At 48.8% G+C, this 25767-nt stretch overlaps 9 protein-coding genes across 9 annotated transcripts; 4 read left to right on the forward strand and 5 right to left on the reverse strand.

Annotated features, from left to right (window-relative positions):
- Nucleotides 1-246: 246 nt before the first annotated feature.
- MYCFIDRAFT_116486 (uncharacterized protein) lies at nucleotides 247-1576 on the reverse strand (the record flags this gene model as incomplete). The annotated part of the gene is made up of 2 exons (XM_007926768.1): nucleotides 247-1078; nucleotides 1131-1576. Coding segments are annotated over 2 exons (1278 nt in total), but the record flags the coding sequence as incomplete, so codon positions are not given.
- A 717-nt stretch (nucleotides 1577-2293) lies between these two features.
- MYCFIDRAFT_210852 (uncharacterized protein) lies at nucleotides 2294-3363 on the forward strand. The gene is made up of 3 exons (XM_007926769.1): nucleotides 2294-3013; nucleotides 3084-3278; nucleotides 3342-3363. Exons 1-2 carry the CDS (start codon nucleotides 2465-2467, stop codon nucleotides 3165-3167), a joined length of 633 nt encoding a protein of 210 aa, XP_007924960.1. The 5' UTR covers nucleotides 2294-2464; the 3' UTR covers nucleotides 3168-3278; nucleotides 3342-3363.
- MYCFIDRAFT_134113 (uncharacterized protein) lies at nucleotides 3359-5080 on the reverse strand (the record flags this gene model as incomplete). Its single annotated transcript, XM_007926770.1, has 1 exon — nucleotides 3359-5080. The coding sequence occupies one exon, from the start codon at nucleotides 5078-5080 to the stop codon at nucleotides 3359-3361; it is 1722 nt and encodes a 573-aa protein (XP_007924961.1).
- A 742-nt stretch (nucleotides 5081-5822) lies between these two features.
- Nucleotides 5823-6785, forward strand: MYCFIDRAFT_134610 (uncharacterized protein; the record flags this gene model as incomplete). The annotated part of the gene is made up of 1 exon (XM_007926771.1): nucleotides 5823-6785. The coding sequence occupies one exon, from the start codon at nucleotides 5823-5825 to the stop codon at nucleotides 6783-6785; it is 963 nt and encodes a 320-aa protein (XP_007924962.1).
- An 88-nt stretch (nucleotides 6786-6873) lies between these two features.
- Nucleotides 6874-7289, reverse strand: MYCFIDRAFT_173348 (uncharacterized protein; the record flags this gene model as incomplete). The annotated part of the gene is made up of 5 exons (XM_007926772.1): nucleotides 6874-6951; nucleotides 6978-7011; nucleotides 7045-7097; nucleotides 7124-7225; nucleotides 7257-7289. 5 exons carry the CDS (start codon nucleotides 7287-7289, stop codon nucleotides 6874-6876), a joined length of 300 nt encoding a protein of 99 aa, XP_007924963.1.
- Nucleotides 7290-7674: 385 nt separating this feature from the next.
- On the forward strand, nucleotides 7675-8469 carry MYCFIDRAFT_195418 (uncharacterized protein; the record flags this gene model as incomplete). The annotated part of the gene is made up of 1 exon (XM_007926773.1): nucleotides 7675-8469. One exon carries the CDS (start codon nucleotides 7675-7677, stop codon nucleotides 8467-8469), a length of 795 nt encoding a protein of 264 aa, XP_007924964.1.
- A 602-nt stretch (nucleotides 8470-9071) lies between these two features.
- Nucleotides 9072-10005, reverse strand: MYCFIDRAFT_133559 (uncharacterized protein; the record flags this gene model as incomplete). The annotated part of the gene is made up of 2 exons (XM_007926774.1): nucleotides 9072-9834; nucleotides 9956-10005. 2 exons carry the CDS (start codon nucleotides 10003-10005, stop codon nucleotides 9072-9074), a joined length of 813 nt encoding a protein of 270 aa, XP_007924965.1.
- A 370-nt stretch (nucleotides 10006-10375) lies between these two features.
- MYCFIDRAFT_135022 (uncharacterized protein) lies at nucleotides 10376-12823 on the reverse strand (the record flags this gene model as incomplete). Its single annotated transcript, XM_007926775.1, has 1 exon — nucleotides 10376-12823. One exon carries the CDS (start codon nucleotides 12821-12823, stop codon nucleotides 10376-10378), a length of 2448 nt encoding a protein of 815 aa, XP_007924966.1.
- A 3463-nt stretch (nucleotides 12824-16286) lies between these two features.
- Nucleotides 16287-17777, forward strand: MYCFIDRAFT_152568 (uncharacterized protein; the record flags this gene model as incomplete). Its single annotated transcript, XM_007926776.1, has 3 exons — nucleotides 16287-17225; nucleotides 17350-17461; nucleotides 17522-17777. 3 exons carry the CDS (start codon nucleotides 16287-16289, stop codon nucleotides 17617-17619), a joined length of 1149 nt encoding a protein of 382 aa, XP_007924967.1. The 3' UTR covers nucleotides 17620-17777.
- Between the last annotated feature and the right edge of the window lie 7990 nt (nucleotides 17778-25767).

A 25767-nucleotide genomic window follows, 5' to 3' on the forward strand; every position in this document is an offset into this window, starting at 1 on the left:
TACTCGTGCCTACTCAGTCACGGCAGAATCATCGCAAATTTGTTGTTGTCATCGAGACTATGGATCTACCAATTTGCTATAAGTCGGCCGCCCGCACATTCTGCGAATATACCTGCGAATGTGTGGCATGCGGCCGAAAATCAGTGGCACTGCTATACCTGCGAAAAACGCCAATGCGACTCTCGCGCCGGAATATGGAGTCGACCTGGCCTTCATGACCCAATTGCTCGAGCCTGGTGCTGAGGAGAAGCCCCGACCATGCCATCCCAGAGGCAGTTCGGTGGACTCCAACGATGAGTTTCCGAGCGAGCGACCATCGCTGCTCACAGCCTCCACGAATACAAAAGGGTGGAATCCTCTTACCACGAACGACGTCTCGAACCCGGTCTTCTGCTCCTGGCCACGCAAGATAGCACTCTCCTCTCCATTCTCCGCCGAGTACAGTCGCCATTGGTCCACTTCAGTCGCTCCGTTCCAGCTTACGTATACGACTGTCGTTACACCTTCATACTGCGTAGAGGAGGCGAATGCCTTGATCGCCGGTGTGCTTGCTGGACTCGCCTTGAAGTGAAACTTATAGCCACGATACGTGCTAAAACGATCCGAGGCGAACTGAGCCTCAAATACGATGTCGCCACTCCGAGTATGCTCGCTAAGTCTCGCGTTCTCGCTCCAGCATCCGAGGCGGTTGCCATTTTCCAGAAACTGCATGTTCCCTCGAGAGGTAGTGTGTCCGCCACCAGGGCGTGGATGCCGCTCAACGACAGTGGCAATCCTCTCGATCTTATGCAAAGCTACCACCATCAAAGAGGATGCCTCTGCTGTCGACACGGAATTGTCATTGTCATATGCCGCATTGTCGAAGAAGGATAAGATCACGTGCGTTTCGTTCTGCTCGCGCCAGCGTGCGTCGTGTTGACGCGAGAAGGTGAAGTCACGCAGCTCGAAATCCGATATGACTCCGCCGAGACGCCAAAGGACAGTACCGTTGTCGCCCGAAACGAGATAAATCGTATCGGCATGCCGTCCGGAGACCAGGAAGTTGCCATCCTCATTCTTGTCAACGGAGTTCATATGCCTGGACATGGCATCAGCATCATGGACAACTTTACATCTGTCGAGACACGTACATGAAGTCCCAAGAAGAATCGTTTGGTCTAGGTACCGTGGATTCCAGGAGTGACAGATGCTCGAACGCCTTCCACTGAAAAGCCACTGCCTCAGAAGGCAATTGGAGTTCCTGAAAGAAGTTTTCAAGAACGGCTCCCGACCAGTTTGTTTGCGAATCCTCAAAGTGGGCCTCGGCCATGAAGTCGAATTTGCCTACGAGGATTGCAGAGGCTCCAGAATTGATGATGGAGAATTCATGCAAGTTGAAAGATCCGCCTCGTACGGAGAAGTTCGACCTCATCTGATAAGAAGCATCCAGGATGACAGCACCTCCGCTGGGAAGTGGCGCATTTGGAACATCACTTTGCCCAACCATGAAGGTCAAGATTGGACCTTCTGATGTTTGTTGGACCTTGAAGTCTTGATAATGTCTTTCGGGAAACATCGAGCTTCCACTCCATATGAGATCCTGTGAACGTTGGCATATCTTCTTAACCAAAGCTGGCGCGTTGACCAATTAACGATACTGTTCTCGAGGGACTATCGGTTGGTACGCTGTAGACCGATGTCACCTGCTTTGATTCGAATTATTATAGTATTGCAGAAAAGCTCACTGGAAGATATCATTGTTCATCCACGAGCATACGACACTCGTTCACGCTCGTTAGTACGCTGCATCCACATCGCGCCTTCTTTCACTGTCTCATTACTACAGTGCAGTCGATCGTTCTAGATTGCCGGAACGATCGCTCGACGGATCTCGGGATAATGTACGTATTACAACCTGCGGTCGCACAGTCGTGATTAAGCGATCGGTCATGTTGACGCGACCGAGGACGTAATTTCATATACACTCTGCAAGCTCCCCTAGACAGCTGTTTACCGAGGTCTGCTACTCACAATCAAAGGTAGTCATTGGTCAAGATCAAAGACACCATAGGCAGAGCCTCACGACTCATTTGACAGCAACTAGCATCATCGTGCAACACCGAAGCTTAACAAGGCTGAACGCCTGTCTCCGCACCGAATTGGCCAATGACACCCCAGAGACAGAAGACCCAAATATCAATCCTCACTCGGCCCTCATCCGGATATGCAAGGCTGCAAGCCCGTCTTTGACAGCCCGTTATAGACGAACGTTTCGCAGCCATGTTCCAACCCATGGATTCTGGTCACGTTCGAAACGCCATCTCCTTCTTCTCACGTTGGCTCACCACACCATTCACTTAGTATTCGCAGCCGGTTGATCTGCGAACCCACACTCGTTTTGAAGGGCGAAACAACGAAACCACGACACTCCTTTACTTTACCTCCCTCTCCGACCGACTAGACGAACGAACGAAGAACGATCAAGATGCGTCTCCTCACCACCGTTTTCTTGAGCGCGTGCGCCCTCCCTGTAGCTCTGTCACAAAATGCCCAAGCAATCGTCTCCGGCCTTCAAGCAATCCAAGGCCAGACACAATATCTCGACAACATGGTCGCCCATTTCACGGGCACACCACTGCTCGGAGCCGTTGACGTGGTCAATATCCAACAACAGTCCGACCAAGTCGCACGCGCGATTGAAGCCTGTATAGCGGCAGCACGTGCAGTACCTGCCAGACTCAGCCCAAGGGATTCCGAAGCGGTCGCTGCGGCTGTTCTGGCCTTGCGTCCGGTCACTGAACAGCTTTTGGACCGACTCGCAACTATGAAACCAATCTTCGATCAAGCCTTCGTGGGGCTCGTCAGTGTGAGCAAACAGGTGCAGACCTCGTTGCAGGATCAGAAGGCGTTGGTTTCGGCTTTGGGGTATGCTATCGCAAGGAAGTTGTCGGGCGCGTATCGAGCGGCTGCACGGGAGCTGTTGGATGAGTTCAAGGATGCGTTTGATGAGGCCATCTCAGAATATGTGGTTGCGGTATGGTTTTTTTTCCGTGTCGAGAATGTGCGCTGCTGTCGTCGTGTCAATTGCTAATACGTCCACGCAGGATCATGTTCAACTTCCAGTAATTCCCATCCCAGGTCTGATACCGAAGCGCGAAGCCGCAGAGCCCGTCGCATCCGAAGCGTGAACGTGCAAGGTCGAAGAGGTCTCTTGCAGGAGTCGGTTCGACGGAGCAAGGGAGAAAAAGAACTCAGAAGCCCCACAGAAGTCGATCTGAAGGGAATGGATGTGGTAAAGTGTATTGCATAATGTTTGAGCGGTCAACATATATAGTACAAATTAACTTCTGGGTATCATACAGCGAAATCATCTACCAATCTATGCCACGCCCTGCCACTTCAGCCCTTTCTCTCCTCCATTTGGTACTGGACCGTACGTCCATCTTGGCGAAGGCTCTGCAATGTCGAACTTGAAACCTGGCGCTAGGATACGATGCTTCTTGCCGAACTTGGTGTCAAATGTGACGAATCTGTCTTCTTTCTTCAGGACGTCTGAGTTCTCTTGCCATGCGCGGACCATAATGTCCAACAAATCGGTAACCATATGATGTGGTCTCATCGGCTCGAACTTGTAGGTGTCCTGCACCCTGGCGACGATGTCCTTGGAGTAGAGACCGACCTCAGGTTCCAATTGCCATGTGTCGAGGGCAGTGAGTGCAACATGGGCATGGTAGCTACCGCCCTTGACCGCTCTGTCTCGGATTCCGAGCAGAGTCACCAGAGTACCGACAGCGCCGGTCAGCATGTCGGCGATCGGAAGCGATGGCAAGACACCAGTGCCTTCTGGCAATCCATATGCCAAGCCATTGATGTAAGAGCAGCCTGACGCACAATCCGCAATCTGCTGATAACCAGGGCGCTCAGCATAGTAGCCATCTGGGCCATAGCAGTTGATGTCGACGTAGACCATGCCTTTGTTACGCTGACGAGCCAGTTGCACCATGTCGTCCAGACCGAAGCCCTTGCGTTCAAGAGACTTGAGACGGAAGCCTTGAACTAAGACATCAGCGTCATTGAGAAGTCCTTGGACCTCTTCGCGGTCCTCTGACGTCCGCAGATCGAGTGACGCGACTCTCTTGCCAGCCTGCAACGTTACACTAAGGAAGCCAAGATCAGGCAGATCTGGAGACTGAATTCGAATGACATCTGCGCCGAGAGCGCTCAGATATGTGCCGATAGCAGGACCAGCAATCACACGAGAGAACTCCACAACTTTGACGCCTGCCAATGGCCTCTTGTCGCTGATGTTGACTGGCAGAGGCACCCGAGGGAGGTCTTGTGTTCCTCTTACTTGCTTGTAGTTGACCATTGGGTGTTTCGCAAGCGCTTTACCCATGGAGGTCTCCCTCCATGCCTTGGGAGAAAGCACAGTCTGACCGACGTATCCTTTCTCGATGCAAATGTGTTCGAGCTCCCGAGCAGAGTAGGTAGTGGTGACAGACTTGATCTTCTCGTAAGCTTGGTCATTGGTCTTGATATCGGGGTCGTCTGCGTTGAGACCAAAAGTTGCTAGGAAGTCCACCGGGCTGAGGGAGGAGAGAAGCTGGAACCATTCATTGCCGTTTTTGGTCGGATAGATTGACCATGATCGGAACCGCATGGGCGTTTTGCTGATGACACCCTGGTCGACATCGAGTCCAGCTTTCTGCACGACTCGGTTCTTCTGGATCGCCTTCCAGTCCTGGCCATCAACCGTGACGAGTCCCACAGTGGCTGGGTACAGAGCCGCGAGGTCGGTGTCCACGTGTACGTCTCCTGTCTCAATCCCTCGGAGTGCGCAGATCTCTTTCGAGACCAAGCCGATCATGCCCTGACATACTGCGCTAAATATTTGCCCCTTGATTGGTCCTGGTAGAAGTGGCAGGTCTTGACCGCTGAACTTGACCTGCTTCAGGAAGTCGGGAGATGCGTTGAATCCGGGAGTTTTCTCTGCAATATATTGCAAGATTCTTGATGCCTCTTCTGGCACAGGCGTGAATGAAGTATCGGTGTAAGAGCCTGGACCATACACGTCCGGCACAGTCTGGTGCTGTGGTGCCATGTCTGTTGTAGAAGGCCTAGCGAATTTCTTGATTAGAATGCTTATAGAACGAGAGATAAGCTGACAATCAATTTGTGAGGGTGAAAGGGCTCTGCGAGATTGTATATATCAATGATAGCCCGCACAGCATACCGCATCATTACGGACATGGCCCTCGTCCGAAGAGCGGAGCGGAGCGGTGGAGACATGTGCTGCGGCATAGCCCGACGCATACAGAGCCATGAAGTCGTCTTGCCATTCAGAAATCCTGTATAGAATCCTCTGGCAGTTTGTACGGTGGTGGCGAGTTTTCTCCGGGCGTTTGTTTCGCCGAAGATTCACCTCAAGTTGTGCAACGTCAGTCTGCAGAATGCTCCCCCTCTATTCTATGCACGGCCGTGCAAATGTGACATGGGCCGAGTGAAGATGTGGTCGTGGGGATATGCGTCATTTCGATCGTGTAGGTAGATCCATGAACAGATGGCCAGGATGTTGTCGAAAAATCAGTTGCCGCAGCGATCTCCATCATCATCATCAATGCGGCGAACTTGACGTCTTGCTGTTTGGGGATCACCAAGATGGTACCCACTGCAGCCAGTGTGAAAGAGAAGAATGGCATTACTTGCAGCGATTTCACTCTTACTCATACCACAAGCGAACTACCTCTATGCTTGCGCCCAAGATTGCCCGAGCCACGACCACCATAGTCCACAGACCCATCGCCCAGAGACCATTCCAAACAATCGCAAAGCAAGTATCGAACATGAGCGAACGCGGCATCAAAAACGTGCTGGTGGTGGGCACAGGGGTAATCGGAAGCAGCTGGACCACACTTTTCCTCGCGAAAGGCCTCAAAGTCATCGTATCAGATCCAGCTCCAGGCGCGAAGGAGAAGCTCGCAGAATTCATCAAGAGCGAGTGGCCCCGAATGCAGCGAGTGGGCGCTGTAGAACACGCAAACCCAGACAGTTACCAATTCGTGGAGGACATCTCGACCGCAAGCCTCGATGATGTGGATTTTGTCCAGGAAAATGCGCCTGAAAGACCAGACTTCAAGACCAAGCTCATGGGAAGCTTAGACTCGACATTGAAGAAAGATGTGGTCATTGCCAGTTCCTCAAGCGGCATTCCGTCGAGCAAATTTATTGGCGAATGCAAGGTGGCTCCCGAAAGAGTCCTCATCGGCCACCCTTTCAATCCCCCGCACCTGATACCTCTGGTCGAAGTGGTTCCGCATCCCGAAACGAGCCAAGACGCTGTTGAGCGAGCAACAGAGTTCTACAAGTCTGTGGGCAAAGCTCCAGTTCTGATCAAGAAGGAGACACCGGGTTTCCTGGCCAACCGGCTTCAAGCCGCGGTCCTCACAGAAGCATATAGCCTCGTAAGCAGAGGCATTGCGAGCCCAGAAGATGTTGACACTGCCATCAGTACCGGTCCAGGTCTGAGGTGGGCACTCGCGGGGCCGTACACGACCAACATACTAGCTGGAGGAGCGAGTGATGACCCGTTCAAGCACTTCATTGATCATCTTGGTCCTGCCGTGCATGGCTGGAAGAAAGATATGGACGAGCATAAATTCGAGTTCCGCGAGGACGAGATGAAGCAGTTATCCGAGCATGTCAGACCTTTCCAAGGGAAGCTTGACCGTGAAGGAGTCAGATCGGACATGGGCAATGGATTGGTCGAGCTGCTGGACATGAAGAAAAACAAGAACAACCTGATGTAGATACCCAGAGTGACGATTCTATGATTTCTCGACCGCTTCATGCATCCCGTTGTCAACTATGACTGCTAGCAGTTCATGTCGCAACGTGTCAATTGCCTGATGCCAATAGATCGAAGCGAGGGTAATGGCGTGAGCTGTATGGTGAGCCATGCTCACGGAAAGCCTGCTGACTGCAATCAGTACATTGACCACAGCTTCTCGCCTTGATGCCCACGTGCTGGAAACGCTCAGACAGCATCGATGTGCTTCCCCCGATGACGTTGTAGCCAGTATACAAAGCCGGAGATCTGGCGGCCTAGTCTGATCATAATCCTTGTGACTGCTTCCCCCGAAGCAACTCCGTCCATGTCCGATTTTACAGCGACTGTTGTTCGGTGTTTGAGAAAGACGAGAGGCGCGAGTGCATGCGCGACGAGTTTTCGCACAAAGACTTCTCCCGTCTCAAGGTCGCGATGATGTTATGCCTTTCACCCACGACTCAGAAGCGATCCAGACTCGCGTCATAGTGGTAGACCTGTCTCCGCCTTGTCTCCGTGTAGGAACCTGTTCGAAGTCGTAAGATTGTATATACGGATTCGAGATGCGTCTCAAGAACGTCCGCAAGAAGCTCAAGCGCAATCAATTCACATCTACCCCATTCCGATCAGCTGACTTTCGCCTCAGCTCTTTCGACTTACTGCGCAGAGTACCATCAAGACCTCTCAGTAGAAGAGCTCCTGCAGCAGCTCGTCCATTCATGACGAAATTGTACGTACTAAGCATATATCATGCTACGCCTGAGGTACCCCTGGACACTCAAAGCTTGGACGACATAACACATCGAGGCCGCATCTTATCCTTAGATGCAGGATGGAGCGCGGAGCCGAAGATTTTACTAAATAGCCTCCATATGCCAGATGGTATCGCCATCAGTAAGAAGCATGGCCGAATATTTTGGACGCAAATGGGTAATCCTGGTTCAAATGACGGCTCGTTAATGTCTGCCAATCTCGACGGCGGCGATGTCAGGTCTCTCTTGCCTAACGGGGCAGTCAACACTCCAAAGCAGATCGTAATTGACGAGGACGTCGGCAAACTGTATTTCTGCGATCGAGAAGGCCTTCGTGTGTATCGCTGCAACCTGGACGGCAGCGACCAAGAGATATTGGTGCAGACAGGAGATTGGCAGCTGAAAAAGGACCAGACGAGATGGTGTGTCGGTATTGCTTTGAGCAAGAAGCTGAATAGAGTCTTCTGGACGCAAAAAGGCGCGCCCAAATCCAAGCAAGGCCGAATCCTTTGTGCAAGTCTGGACATACCCAAAGGCGAGACACCTCAAACCCGACAGGACATCGAGCTAGTAGCTGGAGGCCTTCCAGAGCCGATTGATTTAGAGCTTGACGAAAGTGGGCCAGCGCTAGTTCTGTATTGGACGGATCGTGGAGAATTCCCATTCGGCAACACGCTCAACAAGAAGACTCTAGTCGGCAGCGAGGTCCCTAATGCTGAGAAGAAGCTGGGAAGACAAATTCTTGCAGAAGGCTTTGCAGAGGCGATTGGCCTCGCATTGGACCACGACAATGACTGCATCTGGGTGGCTGATCTCGGCGGTCGCGTGTGGAAATGCGATATGCACAAGCCGGCAAAGAAGGTCAAAGTGTATGAGAGCGAAACCAGTGTGTTCACGGGGCTGGCGATTGTTTGAAGATAGATGCTGTGTTGGAAAGGAGGGAAGTCCGGCAGAAAGCGGAAAGCAGAACGGGCGCTCAAAGAGCCACAAGATCCACAATGGCTGTACTCAGGACACGCCTCCGCGATCTTGAGGCCAAGTGCCTGCTCCACAACTGCACTCCATGACCCAGCAAACGGCGCTTGAATGCAAACAGCACCACTCCCGCACCCTCAAGCGCTGCTTCAAGCCAGTGCCGGCCAAATTGACAATTTGGCTTCTGCAGCTGACTGGGGAAGCTACTCAGCCGAGAGGCGCACTGCGTCCCCCCAGGATAGAAGCTCAAAGAGTCGCGCTCGAGGCATTGACTCGTCCGGACGAGATGTGCATTATGGATGGCGAGAGGATGATTGTGAGAGCTTAAATAGAAGGGTAAGAAAGCAGAGTTTCGGCAAGCGTGCATTGATCTTGATGAGCCGTCGACAGAGACGAGTGTGGTTGAGGAAGATCGCTCATAGAACCTCATAGCAGAGCTCTCATATAGCAGCTCCAATGCTGGTGTTCCCTTCCTTCTCAGTGATTCGCCGACTTCGTGGGTATACCCTCTTCCTTGAGAACAATTCACATATGCCCAACCACTAACCCCGAATCTGTGTCCAAACCAAAGTCAGCAAGAGTTGCACATCACACATTTTGTTGACCCGACTCAACTTACCGACATGGACCGCTTGGCCAGTGACACTCGTATTCTTGGCCAAATCCACAAAGGCCTGCGCACAGTCGTCCAGCTTGGTCTCCTGCTTAAGCGCAGCAGCATTTTTCAACCCATTAATCCTCTCATCACCATAGAGATTGCCCCAGTCCGTGAGCAAAAGACCAGGCAGAACAGCATTGACCCTAATTTTCGGCCCCTGCGTGTTCGCAAGGCACTTCATCAAGTGTACCTGCGCAGCTTTCGTGACACTGTACGCCATACTGCTCCCACTCAGAGACTTGCCCGCCACAGAGCCGGTCATGATCAGTATTCCACCATCCGGATTCGAATTGAAAGTTGGAAGTGCTTCCTTCAGTAGGGCATGGTTTGCCGTGACATTGGTATGCCAGCATTTATCCCACTCTTCGTAAGTCATGGCATCGAGGTCCTTGAAATCCGAGAATTTAGTGAAGCCCGCGTTTCCAACGATAATGTCCAGGCCTCCGAATGCTTTGATCGTCTCTCGGACACAATTTTGGACGTCGGACACTACGCCGCCGTCGCCTTTGATTACGGTGGTTTTGATGCCGTGATTTGATTCGAGCTCTTTTGAGAGGTCACGTGCGGGTCCCTCGTTGTTGGCATAGTTGATCGCGATGTTGCAGCCTTCTGCTGCGAATTTTCGAGCAACTTCGGCGCCCAGGCCTCTGTGGCGGTGTCAGTGTCAATAAGAGTGTCGCGTGTAAGAGGATGGTTGGGGCAGTGGAAGCTCGGAAATAGTGTGGGAATAGCTTTCGACCCAAGTTCAAGGTAGAAGCGAAGGCATACCTTGAGCCGCCCGTAATCAGGACATTCCTTCCTACCAGAGCGTACGGCATGGTATCAGTTTTGGCTGTTCAATGGCAAGCTAGTGTTTGCGTAGGAGGAGATGAAGTGTAAGCACAAGGAAGGGTGAAGCGCGATCCACAGAGACCCCACTTCCGCGCCTACTGCAGTTTTTAGTGCAACATGACCCGAGGCACGAGCAAGTGTCAGATAGCTGCTAGACTAGCAGCATCAAGACAACTTTGACTGTAGGAATGAGAACAGTACGACGCGCAACCGCCGGCATTGACCGTCGCGCCTCGACGACTGCGGAGAAAAATCCGCGGTCTATTCTTCATCTCGCCGCGGAACCAATGCTACCCTGAGTATCTGCAAGAACGATCAATGCTACAAACAATGTTCAAGTGGACTTGCTCACAGAGGCTATCCGAAGTTGAAGTCCAGATCATCTCCCATGTCACCCATACCCATGTCCAGGCCTGCGAAAATATCCTCTTCTTGGTTTTGGAGATCACCCTGTTGATTCTGCTGCTTGTCGTCCGTATTCATGCCCAGTTCGATGAACATCTGGTTCGAGTCGACGTCCATTGCGCCTGGCCCAGAGGCCATCTTGAGAAGATCGTCGGCAGTAGCGTTGTTGATGCTGGTCATGTCAATTTGTTGCTCCAGGCCGCTCATATCTGTATTCTGGTTGAGTGCGCCGTCGTTGGTAGCACTGGCAGTATTGCCATCTAGCAGATCCTGCAGCATCTGGTCTGCTGCCTGCTCTGGAATTTGTAATGGGAGCGCCATTGGTGGCATTTGTGCGGCGAATGCAAGTTGCGCCTCAACTCTGCGTCCTAGGCGCACGAGGACCTCAGCCTCACTTACCGGTCGTTCCAAGAGCCCTTGCACATTTGAATTGGTCAAACGCACGCAATCGCGGAGTTTTGCTGCTGAGGACGCGGCTGCAGATGGTGACTGCATGGACAAAGGTCCTGCTGTCGGCGCACATATGAGACCAGTACAGAGATCGAGAGCGATAGACATGTTCGCCGGTCCGGATTGCAGCACTTCCTCGACTAGGGTTTTCAGTATTTCTTGGTCATCGAGAGTCTGGCAAGCAGCCACAAAGAATCTATGCGCATATCTTGGTGGTGGGTTGGGTGGGTTGGACTGTGTGGCACCCCAATTGATGACGTCGCGGACAGTCTGTCGGATGAGGTTCTTCATGCCCCCCTGATTGATGATAAGGTCAATCTCCGCCTGCGTACATCTGAACGTTCTCTGCTCGTTGACGTAAGGTCCGAGCAGTTTGAGAAGCTCGGTCACTTGCTTCTTGCTGGGCTGCTTCTTCGAGAACTCTTCGAGCGAAGAATGGAGGGAATCTGCTACGATGGCAAGCACAGCTCGGTGCATTGCTTGTGTCTCTTGAGAGCTGCTGGAGTGCCGCAACAGCTTTTCGAGAACTTGAAGCAGGACATCGGCATCATTATGATCTTCCCAAGAGTGGCCGGCAAGCCAGCCGAGGCCCATGATTAGCGAAGGAAGCAGGAAAGGCTCAAGAAGTAATTCAAGTCCTCCTTTGAAGGTTTTCATCTTGAGCGCACTGGCCTTGCAAGCCAGAATGCTCTGTTCGAGCAGGGTTGGAACTAGTTGATAGAAGCTCTGAGGTGGGCATTGTCGCATCACCTCATCACTTATGCCACTTGGCTCCCCGTGCTCATCGACTGTAAACAGTCCTTCGAGCCATTTACCAAGCTGTGATCCTTGTTCGGCGGACAGCTCGGTCGTGGGCTTGCTGACAGTCATGTCATCAAGGAGTTTTGCGATGAAGCTATCGCCTTGAACACCAATATCAGTGAATTTGAGGTTGTATCGGTGTATGACGGAGAGGGCGAATAGCAGAACCGAAGCGAACTCTTCGTAGGCTGGTGTGAACTCGGTCTGGTCTTGATCATGAACCCAGTTGTTCAGCAAGTTGCACACCGGAAGTAATAGTACGCCAGGCTGTGCGAACAGCATGATGTAGTCCATCAGAGGAATGCGCTTGACCAGCCTGTCGCAGACGGATTTCAGGGAGATGGTATCTTTGCTCAAGCACAAATTCCCAATGGTTTCCACAATGCAGCTAGCAATGGCGCCTGCATTGCCCTGCATACCGGAGAGGTCCTCGAAAAGCTCGCCAATTTTGCTGATGTTGCTTGTGCACTGGCCGACAAGTGAATCCTTGTTAAGCTTTTGAATTCGCGAGAGAGCAACACTCTCTTGGAGGATGGCCGAGATGGCGCCTTCAGTGACCAGGCCATGAAGGGCGCAAGCCTGCAGAAAGTCAAGTCGTGTGCCTTTAAGATAGTCACCGACTGCATTCGAATCTGCAGTCATCGGAGGAAGAGGATTGACGGTAATCAAGCCTCCGGGCATCATCGCCATCTGTATACAGGCCTCGGTAGTTACGGCAGCCTGCATGTTTGCTTGTACTCTCGTGATCAGAATTGGCACTTTGTTGACGATGAAGGATCTGATGACCCTGTGATATTGAGGTTTTGCCTTGGTCAGAAGCGAGTTGGTAAGCACATCGAAGGAGGCGACAAGAAGGTCCACAACCAGTAGTTGCATGTCGTTGGGGTACCGTCCTTGCAGGTAGCTTAAAATGGTCATGTCGTCCGTGAGCGGTCTGGCTGACAAGGCGGCACTGAGCCAGACGAAGAATCCAGCGCGAGAATTGACCACTGAGAGCTCACTGACTTGTGCGAGGATTTGCTCGTCGGTAAATTTTGGTCTTCCTTTTGAGTCGAGCTCAGTATATGGCGGTATGCTTGTGATTTGAGTGAGACGGCCAGCAACTTGCGGCTGCGACCATTGCAAAACGTGCGTGTCGTAGTTCTGCATTTCGGCAACGACAGCGGCTCGGCGCTCCTTCCACCACTTCGACTTCATCACCATCTTAATGCCTGAGTTGCCGAAGACAGACAAGGCCATATTTCCGAGGGCTTCATACATGCCGTTCGTAACGTGGTCGATGGCCTGAATTCCCTGCAGCTGTTTTGCCATTGCGTCCTCAGTGACCTGCTTCAGCCAGCGCGTGGTAATGTGAACCAAGTCCATAAGCTCAAGCGCGGTCTTTGGTAAGTCCACCGCCATATTATGCTGTGCGACAAGTACGAAGATGCGTTCTTCACATGTTGGAAGGCCGGTCTTGCTGGTGGCTGTGCCGCCTGACGCGTAGACAGAGTGCTTCAGCAAGGCAATGAGCAGGTCGCTTGATGTGATATACTTCCGCTTCAGCAGCTCTGACGCATAACTGAATATTAAAGGATCATCAGCACCACCTTTGGCAGCGCGAAAGCGAAGGAGCACGTCGGCGATGTCTCTTGGTCTTGCGCCGTGGCGCTCCTTGAGTTGCTCGAATACTTTCCAAAGCTGGCCGGCTCGCAGTCGTCTGAGAAGCGCCTTTTTGAACGCAACGTGCCACGACTGAGCAGCGTCGCTCGTCGGAGATGGCGCGCCCAAGTATGGCATTGTTGTGGCGGATGTAGCGATGATGTGCAGGGTATGGATGTGCTCTCGAGGCAAGATGGCAAGATATTGTGGCACGTCCGGCGTGCCGAAGAGCAGATTAGAGGGACATGTCAAGATGGCAAACTGGAAGAACAAATGGCAGAGTCGGTTGCGTGAGCACAGCCCCAATTGGAGCGGAGAGCGGTCGGCGTTCAACAGTGAATCATGAGATGTTGAAGTTGAAGTTGCAGTCAAGACGATACATAGATGCGCGTCTGATCGGCATTATCCTTGCACTTCCGTTCCCGTCTTCCCGTCTTCCCGCTCCCGTCAGCCATTTCTTGGCACGCTGGACAAGGTTCCTGTGTCATGCACACCCACGCACTCGATGCTCCTCCCGCTCACCAACACGTTTGCTCCGGCAAGAGCCAGCCACCTGTAATATCACCTGCAGCTAAGTATCATTCATCTTTCTATGTTACATTCTTCGTGCGACTCACCCCGCCCTTAACAATTGCCTTGTGTCCAGCGCGCATTGGGGCACCGACTGCTATCAAGCACATATCTGGTTTTTAGCTGAGCTCTCGAGCTACAGCAAGCAGTCGACAAGCTCCACTCTTGCTGCGGGCCCATATGAAGGGCTACGCCAGGCTGCTCGCATTACCTGCGAGTCTGCTGGTCTTCCTCGCGAATGTCAATGCCGAAGCTCCAGCCCTGGAATGGCCTCACAATCTACCACGCACCGCGCGATACTATCCGGAAGACGAAGAGCATGTCAAGCGCGGCCTGGAGGCACAACAAAAGCTATTATGGAAGGTGCCAGCGGGTATGCGCAAGATGGGCGACGATCCAGGGGAGAAGTTCTTTATGCACTATTGGGACTTTGGAGAGGAGCCATCCGTGCCTGCAACGGATGCCGAAGAGCACGAAAGACAACGAATAGCATATCATAATTCCCTCGAGCCCGTTGGAAACGCATCGGCGCTCCTACCCGCTGTTTTCCGCCATACATCTCATGACCGGCTCCTAGGACGCAGTCTTTTCGCTCGCGAATTCAAATGCCCAAGTGGCTTTAAAAAATGTGACAACGTGGGTTCTGATGTCTGCTGCCAGAATGGTGAGCTGTGCGTAAGCACCTCAAATGGGGTGGGATGTTGCCCACAAGGAGCAAATTGTGGAGACAGCGTTGCGGGCTGCGATGCGGCTGCCGGATACCACAGCTGTACCAATGATGAAGAGGGAGGATGCTGCCTCCCGGGATCAGAATGCGCTCATAATGGCTGTGTGTTCTTTGGGACTGCTACGGTCACGAGAACGCTTCCCATTTCGACAGTCAGAGGTATGCCTAGCACACAGCAGCCTACGACCATTATAGTGACGCAGTCCGGATCTGCAACAACAGTAACGATTACCATGCCTGGAGTCGACATCACTGAAACAGTAACCGTGACAGAGCCTACGACGATCGTGCTTGGAGGAGGATCAGGCACTACGCAGGCCCCCAGATCGTGCACTGCGGGCTTTCAACCATGTCCAGCATCATTAGGAGGTGGATGCTGCCGATCAGATCAGCTTTGTGCAGCGAGCAGTAGTTGCGAAGAGATCACGACGACGACATCCGCCACTGCCAACCCTGCGGTCAGGCCCACTAGCAGTGGTGAAAGCTCAGACGCCTCGATCACTGCCGCAGGAAGCCCAGAAAGTTCTTCGACGACGAATGTCGAGGGTTGCCCGACTGGCTTCTACATGTGCTCCGCCGTCTATCTTGGAGGATGTTGTCGAGTAGACCGTGATTGCCACACCACTTCGTGTCCTCCAACAGCCACGACAAATGTTGTTACAGGCTCTAGTCTAACAGTGGCCGCCGATGCGACTGGCTCCTGCGCCCACGGCTGGGCTTCGTGCGCGGCTGATGAAGGAGGTGGCTGTTGTCCATCGGGCTATCTCTGCGCCTCTAATTGCATTAACACAGCTGGAGGAAGCAATACGACCAAGCAGTCTCCGAACGCTGCAACGGTTGAGGGCTTTGCTTGGAGTTTTGTGTTCGTTGGGATCACTGCAGCACTCGGCATGCTCTTGTTATAAGCTCAACCCATTTTCGCGAGCGTATTTGATACCCATCTTGATGTTGTAACAGGTACATAGATCAATCCACAAAGACAGATGTTCGGAGGCTCTGATGCATCATTTATTGTGGCTTGTCTTTTCACATGCCACCCTAGTGAGCCGCGCCGAACCGAAGCAAGTTTAGGCGCTGGGTGTGGGTCTGGAGCACAGCCATTGGACGTCGAGCTCCTCCTTCGAGCATGAAGTGACCTTCTGCAAAAGAGCTACTAATGCTACCGCTATACTGCGTCGCTTAAGTAAGAAGCCCTCCGCAGTGTTGCGGCCACACCGACATCCAGATCTGCCTCCGAAGCATCAAAATCGTCTTGTTGCCAGTTTTTGGGAGCCAAAGCACCGTGGCGGACTCTCGTGTCGTCACCGATTGGGAGCGGTACCCATAGCAATCTTCACCGGGAGCCACAACGACATCCTGGGATTGTACCTACAATATACCAGCCAGAGCGTACCCCGCTGTGATCACCGCCGTGTCTCTACTCCACGACGATCGCAGGCGACCATCGACACAACATAAAGGCTGTGAGCACTCGAAATACAGAGAATAAGCTGCCGCCCCACCAAAGGCTTCAAGATCCTCAACGTGCGGCACACATCGGCGACAGCCACGACCAGCCAGCGACAGCAGCGACGACGGCTTCGCACGAAAAAGACACACCCATCGGGCTTCATGGAGTGCCTTATCAGGCTCCTCCATCGAACGCTTTGATGAGAACCGAGTTCTCGACCAATGATGCCAGTGCAAGATGAAGACCCACATCAACAACACCACCACCACCACAATGTACAGCAGCAATCGCCGAATCCGAATCCTTCGACCAGCGCCGCACAGGACGGAAAGAACGCGGGAAAGGCGATAGGCCACCCCAACTCCTCCATCTTCTACTTCCAACCCAGCAAAGATGTGAAGAAATTCGCCAAACGATATCGCACCGAGATCGCCGCCTCGTCGTCTTCCGTGCTATCGACATTCGCAGCATTCCCGCTCGACTTTGCCAAGAGTCGCATGCAGAGCTATGAGACTGCTTTCCTAGCCACTGTGAAAGACGCGTATAAAGCAGAGGGGCTGCGCGCCTTCTGGAGAGGTGTCTGTCCTCCTCTGATCTCCGTGACAGTGGTGAGAACGATAAGCTTCAGTCTGTATCAGAAAGCTAAGTATGCCTTGGATGCATCTATACACCGCGTCACCGGTGAGAGTCCGCTGGTCATCGCCAACGCTCCAGGCTCCTACCCGACACTCAGCACCATGACGTGTTTTGGTCTGGCAGGAGCATCGGCAGGAGCAGTCATCACCACCATATCGTGTCCGTTCGAGCTCACAAAGCTCAATGAACAGCTCGCTGGAAAGATGGCCCGCGAAGCAGCATTGAAAGCTCAACGAGAGTCCAAGTCCAAGATGCCGGCAGGCTCACCACCACCGCCACTAGTCGTGGATCTCAAAAGTGGTGGCTCAATGGCCACTGCGCGTCGCCTGGTCCGCGATCGAGGCATAACTGGTCTATATGCTGGGTACAGATTGCACCTTTTACGCGACACCGTGGGTACTGCGATATACTTCATGACGTATGAGAGCGCTAAGCAGCTCATGGGCAACGCAAGGGGCAAGAGCGCCACATCTCCGTACGCTGTCATCGTAGCTGGGGGGCTTTGTGGGATTGTTAGTTGGGCTTGCGTAAGTACGCCCTTGGCTATGCTGACATCTGGAATAGGCTGTTGTTGCAGCGGTATGATGCGATGCATACACGTGAGGTCGAGTATTCTGGTCCAGTGCGCTGACTTGTGTTTATTGCAAACAGATATACCCTGTCGATGTCGCCAAGACTCTCTACCAAAAGGCACTCCTGAGTGCTGGAAGCGGTCACGCTACAAGGCCAGATATCAAGTTCTTTGAGTTTGGAAGTTACAGAGGTGAGCACAAATTTCACTCAGCGACCGCTGCGTGCATTAGAGAATGCTGATGCCATTAAGGACTCGGTGTATCTGTCTTGCGATCATGCATCATCAACATGATCTTCTTCAGCAATTTCGAGCTCGTGAAAAAGCATATCAATGCCTTGGAAGTATGACGAACCGATTTTGGGAAAAACACGTCTGAGCAGGAAGCAATGTCAGCCCGCAAATGAAGTCATTTTTGAGCGAACAGGAGTCTGTGGAGTTGGGGCATCCGGCCGGTAGAGCATGAATAGCTCCTGGCTATGAATATGGCGGTATCGCAAATCTGGGCCGAGGTACTTACTGTTGATCTGGGCATATCTCGAATACACACATAAGCATGACGCACGCTGCTTTTGCAGGCACTCGATGAGATGAGCTTCCAGCTGGAACGCATACGGTCTACGGGGTGGCTCGGCTGTCTATCACGAAGTACATGTACTCTCTGCACCAGCTCCATTTGACTTGCACATGATAGATACGTTGCTGGGCATGTCGTAAACGAGCCAACCTTCCCGAGTCGTTCATGACAAGCCGGTGTCAAGCAGGTGCGATCGTGATTGCAAAGGCGGCTGGGCTCTCGTGCTTCCTGCGTGAGTGTTTTCATTATTTACCTCCTATGCAGTCTCTAGCCAGACCGTCCGCGTCGGCAGCTTGCTGGCGCCTGCGCAGATTAAGAAGACCCGAGATCCGAAATAAGATGAAGGAAGTTACTACACAAGAGCTTACAAGCGATACAGCCTAAGAAGCAGGCAGCTCTGATGAGCCTCTCTTCTAGAATAATCACGAGCCGCAATAAACGGTAGCCGGGTAGCGACTTCTAGTGTGGTCTACAATCAATCCGGGATTGCAATCCGGATTGGCTTGGCAATTCAATCCAATCCAATCTGGCTATTCCTGCTGACTAAGCAATCCAATTCAATTCAATCCGGCCCTTTTCTAAAGCAATCCAATTCAATCTAGCCCTTTTTGAAGCAATCCAATTCAATCTAGGGGCTAAAGGGCTAAATTAGGCAGGCTTAGCAATTCAATCTAATTCAATTTAGCTTATTCTTGCTAATTTAGCAATCTAATCTAATCTAATCTAGCCCCTATTAAAGCAATCTAATTTAATCTAATCTAGGGGTCCTAGCAATCTAATTCAATTTAGGGGGGTCTAGATTGATTAGATTAATTGTAGACTATACTAGCGACTTTAGTTAGCGTTAGTATAGTAGTGTTTTTTAAAGTAGCTACGTCCGTATAACGTCCGTATATTAGTATATATCGTAGGGGATTAACTATACTGCGATTAAGCGAGATAGCGGACGGGGGTAATCCCCGTAAACGGCAGCTAGCTTAAAAGCGTTAGACGTAAACTTTTTAAAGGTACGGATAATTCCTTTAGGTAGTACGCTAGCTTTAACTAGTTAGATCCCGTTCTTAGGGATTACCGCCGTCCGCTATCTCGCTTAATCGTAGTATAGTTCTTAGCGCTGCGCCGCTGCCTTCTAATTCGTTAGATTTAAACCTAATTAAGTATAGTTAGGCGTAGATTAAAAAAGTGCTTAGACGCTATAGCTAAATAGGGCCTATTATTAGGGCTAAAGAGGCTATACGTAATTAGTATATAACTAGGCTTAGTAAAGCTAGGGTCTTAGTGCCTTAGGTAGGGCTTAGCGCTTAGTAATAGGCTAACTTGCCTGCCTTCCTCCCTCTCCTCTAAGATCTCTATCGAATACTACCTATACCTACTACTATCCTATCTACCTACTAATATACCCTTGTTATATAGTATTCGATCTACCCTTTAAGGGTAGTAGCTAGATAGTCTCTATTTCAAGCTTTTAGCGGTATAGCTATAAACAAGACTAATCTAACTATATTACGCCCGAAGAACGGGACCTATACGTACTATTCTATCGAAACAACTGTACTAATTATTAAGCAAGGCCTTCTATACGGCCTATTATACTAAGTCAATCGTACTAGACTAATATCTACTAATTCCGCTATATCCGCATCTTAGGGGCTAATAATACATTATTAGTGTCGCCTCTTATAATAGCCGGTTTATTACGAAACAACAACCGTGCTACCGCTAGTAGCGCTAGCAACGATAATACTAGTAGCACAGTACCTACTAAAGTGCCTACTAAGGTACCTACTAAAGTACCTACTAAAGAGCCTACTACTAGGCCTGCCGAAGAACCTATAGTTCTAGGTAACGACCTAGAGTTGCCTATTAACGATATACTTAACAACATCGTTAACCGACGATATAGCTAGCTAGCCTTTAGGCCCTAGCTAGTAGCGAGACTTTAGGAAGCTACCTAAAACAGGCTCGCTGCTCTACGCTAAGAACAATAGCTAAAGGATAATCTTCTCGAGATTCGTCGCCTTTAGGAAGCCCCGACAACTAAACTAATAGCAGGGCCTTCCTTACTAACTATTTAAAAGAAGGATACTAAACTCAAGGATTGCACTATATTCGATAGCTCTAGTCGGAAACAATATAACGACTATATTCGTAACTGCGAGCTTAACTAGCGCAATGCACCGAGAGCGCTGCTAGATAACTATTCCTTAGTCGTCTATGCTATATAGTATATTAATAGAGACCTAAAACGTACCTAGGATAACCATTTTAATTCCCTCGAGGATTAGACCGCTATTTAGTAGCAAACCTATAAAACTATTATACTAGACACCCTTAGAAACCCTATACTAAGGCAACAACATACTTAGGACCTATATCTTCGAGCTAAACAAAAGACTAATCAATCGGCCCGCTTATTCGAGGCCTATTTAAAAACCCTTAAAGACGACCTTCCGCTTAAGACTAATTCTATATAGATCTCCGAGATACGCCTAAAACTTAGATAGGAGCTTATCCTTAAATTAGACCGTCGCCGTATGTTCGAACAAGCCAATCTAATACGTATTTAATTTATAGTCGAAGTAGAAACAGCCGAACGGGCTATTTAGCTCTAATAACGACTAGAATTAAGGATCCGACTAACTAGTACTAACCGTAGCAACCGTAGCCGCGGAGGAAACTAAGGTTCCTACTAGGACAACAATGCTAATAGTAGGAACAGTAACAACGACCGTAGAAGAGGCCGTAGCCGTCGGCTATATAGAGGAGGCCGCGATAGGGGCCGTAGAAGGGGCTCATATCCCTATAATGCTAACCGCTCGGCTAACAATAGCAATAACAGCTACGGCAGTCTACTAACCGGATTGAAGTGCTTCAATTGTAATAGCACTAGCTATCTACTAGGCTAATGCGACAAACCTAAGAACTAGGCCCGAATTGACTATGCTTCCGCCGAGTATAGGAAACATCTTTTAGCCGCTAATGCTACCTTAGTCGGCTCTTTTAATTAGTCGAAAAAAGAGTAAGCGCCGCACTAACTATTAGCCTTATACGGCGTAAGACTATCGACATTGTGCTAGCTATAACACGCTCCTGCCTTATATAGGATACGAAGGGCACTAGCTATTAAACTAAGGTTATACTAGATCTAGGAAATTCAGTTAGTGCCCTTATCAGCTATCGCCTAGCTAAGCAATTAGACCTTCGACAACTGCCGAGGGCTAACCTACTAACCCTTGCTTAGTTTAATAACGCTCGGCACTTAACCTATAGGGCCTACTATATTCCTATAGCTCTAAAGGACGACCTCGGAAATAAACGCCTACTAGACTTTACTGCCTACGTAGTAGATACAGACAACCTATATAGGGGAGCTGCTATTGTTATTAGCAACCCTGTTCTTAAGTACTACGCTATAGCTATAGACCTAGGCCTCTAGAAGTAGCGATTTAGAATCGCTAGAAAAGAGGACATTAAATACATTAATATTAGCGAGTATCCTAATGATATTAGGGTCCTATTTATTAGCAACCTAACACTAGCCTCCGCCTTAGCTAATCCGACTACCGATTTGCTCGGTAGTAATAACGATGAACCTATGCCCCCTAATAATCCTAATTAGCTTACTCGTATACTAGAGCCTATTCGAGAGACTTATATTAATGTATTCAAACATTACCTAGCATCGATATTGCCTATATTTAAGGAGACGGATTATAAGATTGATATTGTAGAGGGCAAGGAGGTTCCTTTTAGCCCCCTCTATAACCTTAGTAAGCAAGAGCTTACTATATTACGTAAGTACCTAGAGGAAAACCTAGCTAATAGCCGCATTCGGTATAGTAACAGCCCTGCTAGTGCCCCTATCCTATTCGTACTAAAGAAGGATAGTAACCTGCGCCTTTATATCGATTATCGTAGGCTTAATGCTGTTACTATTAAAGATCGCTGTCTGCTTCCTCTTATTAATAAGACCCTCGATCGCCTTTCTAGTACCTACTACTACACTATATTAGACATTAAGGACGCCTATTACCGCATTCGTATTCGCAAGGGCGATAAATAGAAGACAGCCTTTCGCACTCGCTATAGCTATTTCGAGTATTTAGTTATACTATTTAGGCTAGCTAATGCCCCTACTACATTCTAGTCCTACATTAATCGGGCCCTATTAGGCCTACTAGACTACCTCTATATAGTTTACCTAGATAACATCCTAGTTTATATACACTTACCTAACATTGCGGAGTACTAGGCTATAGTCCGTAAGGTGCTCGATCGCCTACGAGCCTATAGACTATATTGCAAGCCTTCTAAATATACCTTTGCTGCTAAGGAGGTAGCCTTCCTTAGTTTCATCGTATTAACTAATAGTATTAAGGCTAATCCTAATCGGATTAAAACAATTACTAAATAGCCTATTCCTACGTCTATTAAGGAGCTTTAATCGTTCCTCGGCTTCGCTAATTTCTACCGCCGGTTTATTAAGGGCTATTTACGGCATGTAATACCCCTAACTAAGCTTACTAAAACTAAGGCCAACCTAACTAGAGAGTTTAAATAGACTAACAGAGCACAAGCCGCTTTTAACGGCCTAAAGCAACGCTTTACTAATGTCCCCTTGTTATACTATTTCGTGCTAAGTAAGCAGATCCGTATCAAGACTAACGCTTTATAGTTCGCTATATCGGCTATTATATTATAGCAATCAGATAAGGACTATTACTAGCACCTAATTGCCTTCTTCTTACGAAAGATAATCGATATAGAGCGTCGCTACGAGACCTACGAGTAAGAGCTCCTAGCTATTGTCGAGGCCTTTAAACATTAGAGGCACTATCTCGATAGTGCATAGCACACTATTTAGGTCTATATAGACTATAACAACCTCTGTAGCATTACTAAGGTTACTAGGGTTATAGGTCGACAGGCTAGATAGGCCGTCTACCTCGCCGGGTTTGATTTTAATATATTATATCGGCTAGGCGTAAGCAACCCTGCTAATAGCCTATCGAGGCGACCTAATTATAATAGCGAGACTTAGTACATTAATTCATTGTTTCTAACCCTGCAGCATAAGATTGCTATAGCCCGTATTGTTAATAAGCAAGCGTAGGATAAGCGGACTTCCGGACCCCGCGGCGGCAACAAATACTATAGCGGAGTTGTCGTTCTTCTAGTATACGTTAAGAAGGACGTAGATCGCTCGAGCTATAATAACTCGATTAAAGATATTGCTATCTATAGCGACAGCACTATAGAAGAGGTTGCAGTAGTTCCGGCTACTAGTGCTATTAGATATATATAATACGTACCTCGTTCGATAGTACGGGTGCTATTAAATAACCTTATAAATAGGGATAGTTAATCGTTTATAGATAAGCTATTATGTACTTAGCAGAGGGACGCCTTTGCTATCGAGCGCATTAATAAGCTTATAAGTAGGCGAACGACTTAATCTAGTAAGAGTAATAGTTAGTCGATCGACGACAAGGGTTACTTAAGATTTAAGGGCAGATACTATATCCCCGCTAAACAATCGATTAGATAAGAGCTTTTAAAGAGGCACTATAATAGTAAGCTCGCTAGTTACTATAGTATAGAGAGGTCGCACGAGTTACTATCGCGTATATACTACTAGCTAAATAGTAAGCGGTATATAAAGGAGTATATATAGACCTATATAGTATGCTAGCGAGTTAAAGCACCGAAGCACTTGCTGTTCGGCGAGTTGTCTTCGCTCCCTATTCTAAAGAAGCTATTTACTAAGCTAATAATAGACTTTATTATAGGCCTTCTACCTGCTAGGCGTAGGGGCAGCAAGGACGTATATAATGCTATCCTTATTATAGTAGATCGATTTACTAAAGGCGCTCGATACATCCCGGCGCGGAAAGACTAGACTGCTATTAATATAGCAGAGGCGCTATAGAGTAACATCTTCTATACCTATTAGGGAACCCCTAAGGGGATAGTCTTCGATAGAGGCTCGATATTCATATCTTACTATTAGAGCGAGATCTGCTTATAGCTAAGACTAAAGCATCGGCTGTTAATAGCCTTCTATCTATAGACTAACGGTTAAATAGAGAGGCAGAATACTACCCTATAGTAGTACCTACGTAGCTATATTAATAAGAACCCCGAGGATTAAGTCAACCTCCTATAGCCTATAGAATTCGTATATAACAACAGTGTACACTTATTAACTAAGGTTTTACTATATATAGCTATAATAGGTCAAAACGCCGCGTTGCTATAAGATCTATTTACCTCGCTCGAGGCCGAGCGTAAGGAAAGGGAAGCGCGTTAAGTACTAGAGACACTAGCGGCAATAGAACGTATCTAGAAGATACGAGAAATCTATACTAAGATAGCTAAGAAGTTAACAAAGGCTTAAGAATACCAAAAGGCCTACTACGATAAGCGTTATATACTAATAACCTTCAAATAAGGCGATATAGTTATACTTAGTACTAAGAACCTCCGCATCCGTAAACACCTATCGCCTAATAGTAAAACAAGGCCTAAGCTCGTACTAAGGTACATTAGCCTATTTCGCATCCGAGAACCGAAGGGCAATAGCTAGGCCTACTAGTTATAGCTTCTACCTTATTATACTATCTATAATACCTTCTATATCTCCCTCCTTAAACTATACTACTAGCGCGAAGGCGATAAAGCACCTGCTAAATCCGAGGACATACTAGCTAATAGCGAAGAGCTATAGTCTATAGAACGTATCCTATAGTATCGGACTAGGAAAGGCAAGAAGGAGTACCTATTAAGATAGTAAGGCTATTTACCTAAATAGGACTCGTAGGAAGCTAAAGCCTCTTTTAAAGACATAACTAAGTTGTTAGATAAGTATTAGACTAGTATAAAGAATAAGAAGAAGGCTAAGGGCCTATAATATCGCCTAGGAACAATGCTACCCCTAGGGTGCTATTAGCTAACTAATTAGAGACAAGCAAGTGTTAGTAACAAAGGACAATAAGACTATACTAGGCGCGCTACGACGCGTTAATTAATTAATCGCATGCTCTTTTAAGGACTCTACCTCTTTACTAACGCGCCCTATAGGTCCCCCTCTTATTCCTTTATTCTATCGGAGCCTTAAGACCTAGGCGATCGGCGAGGACAGCGCGGCCGGCGTAGCTATGTTAGTAACGGTATTACGGAGTGTGTTACTGTTTAAGAAAGGAAGCTATATTAGTAACGGTGTTGCCGAGTTATTGTTAGTTAAAGAAGGAACTTAGAAGAAGGTAAAGTTAGCGCTAAGACGACTAGCGCTACTATTATTAATATTACTTACTATTGTCGCTGCGCCTATAGACACAACCTTACCTACACTACGAGCCTAAGGCACCTTTAATTAAAACTTTAATTAAAAGCTTTAAGCCTATTAAAGGTTCGATCAAAACTTTAAGGCTAAGTTAAAACTTTAACTAAGTTAAAAGATTAAGTAACTAATAGACTAACTAAGGGCAAAAACTATAGAGCTAAGCTAGCCGGGGTCGATCTTGTAGATAATAGGTTACTCCTCGATCTTTCTAACCCTTTAAGCAAGGCGAACCTTAACTACTACACTTATAATAGCCTTTACTTATAGAAACTAGACGAGCTATGTTTTTTCTAAAAAGTAAATAATAGCCCTCGTAATAATAAGAACAAACTCTCGGAAGCGGACAACCCTCGGAAGCGGACATTGCTAGGTCTTTTAAGAGTAGACGTAAAGAACTCGATACGATATTACTTAGAACGGAGGTAGTGCTATAATACCTCGTATATCTACCTATTATAGTAGGGAAGACGCGCTCGTATTATAATTAGTCGAAGGCCTTTAATTCTTATAGATACATATCGCTTTATAGTTTATTATATATAGAGATAGCGTAGTTAGAGTTATATATTATATTGTTTA

This window comes from Pseudocercospora fijiensis, assembly GCF_000340215.1.
Source record: "Pseudocercospora fijiensis CIRAD86 unplaced genomic scaffold MYCFIscaffold_3, whole genome shotgun sequence".
In the NCBI taxonomy this organism is placed as follows: domain Eukaryota; kingdom Fungi; phylum Ascomycota; class Dothideomycetes; order Mycosphaerellales; family Mycosphaerellaceae; genus Pseudocercospora; species Pseudocercospora fijiensis.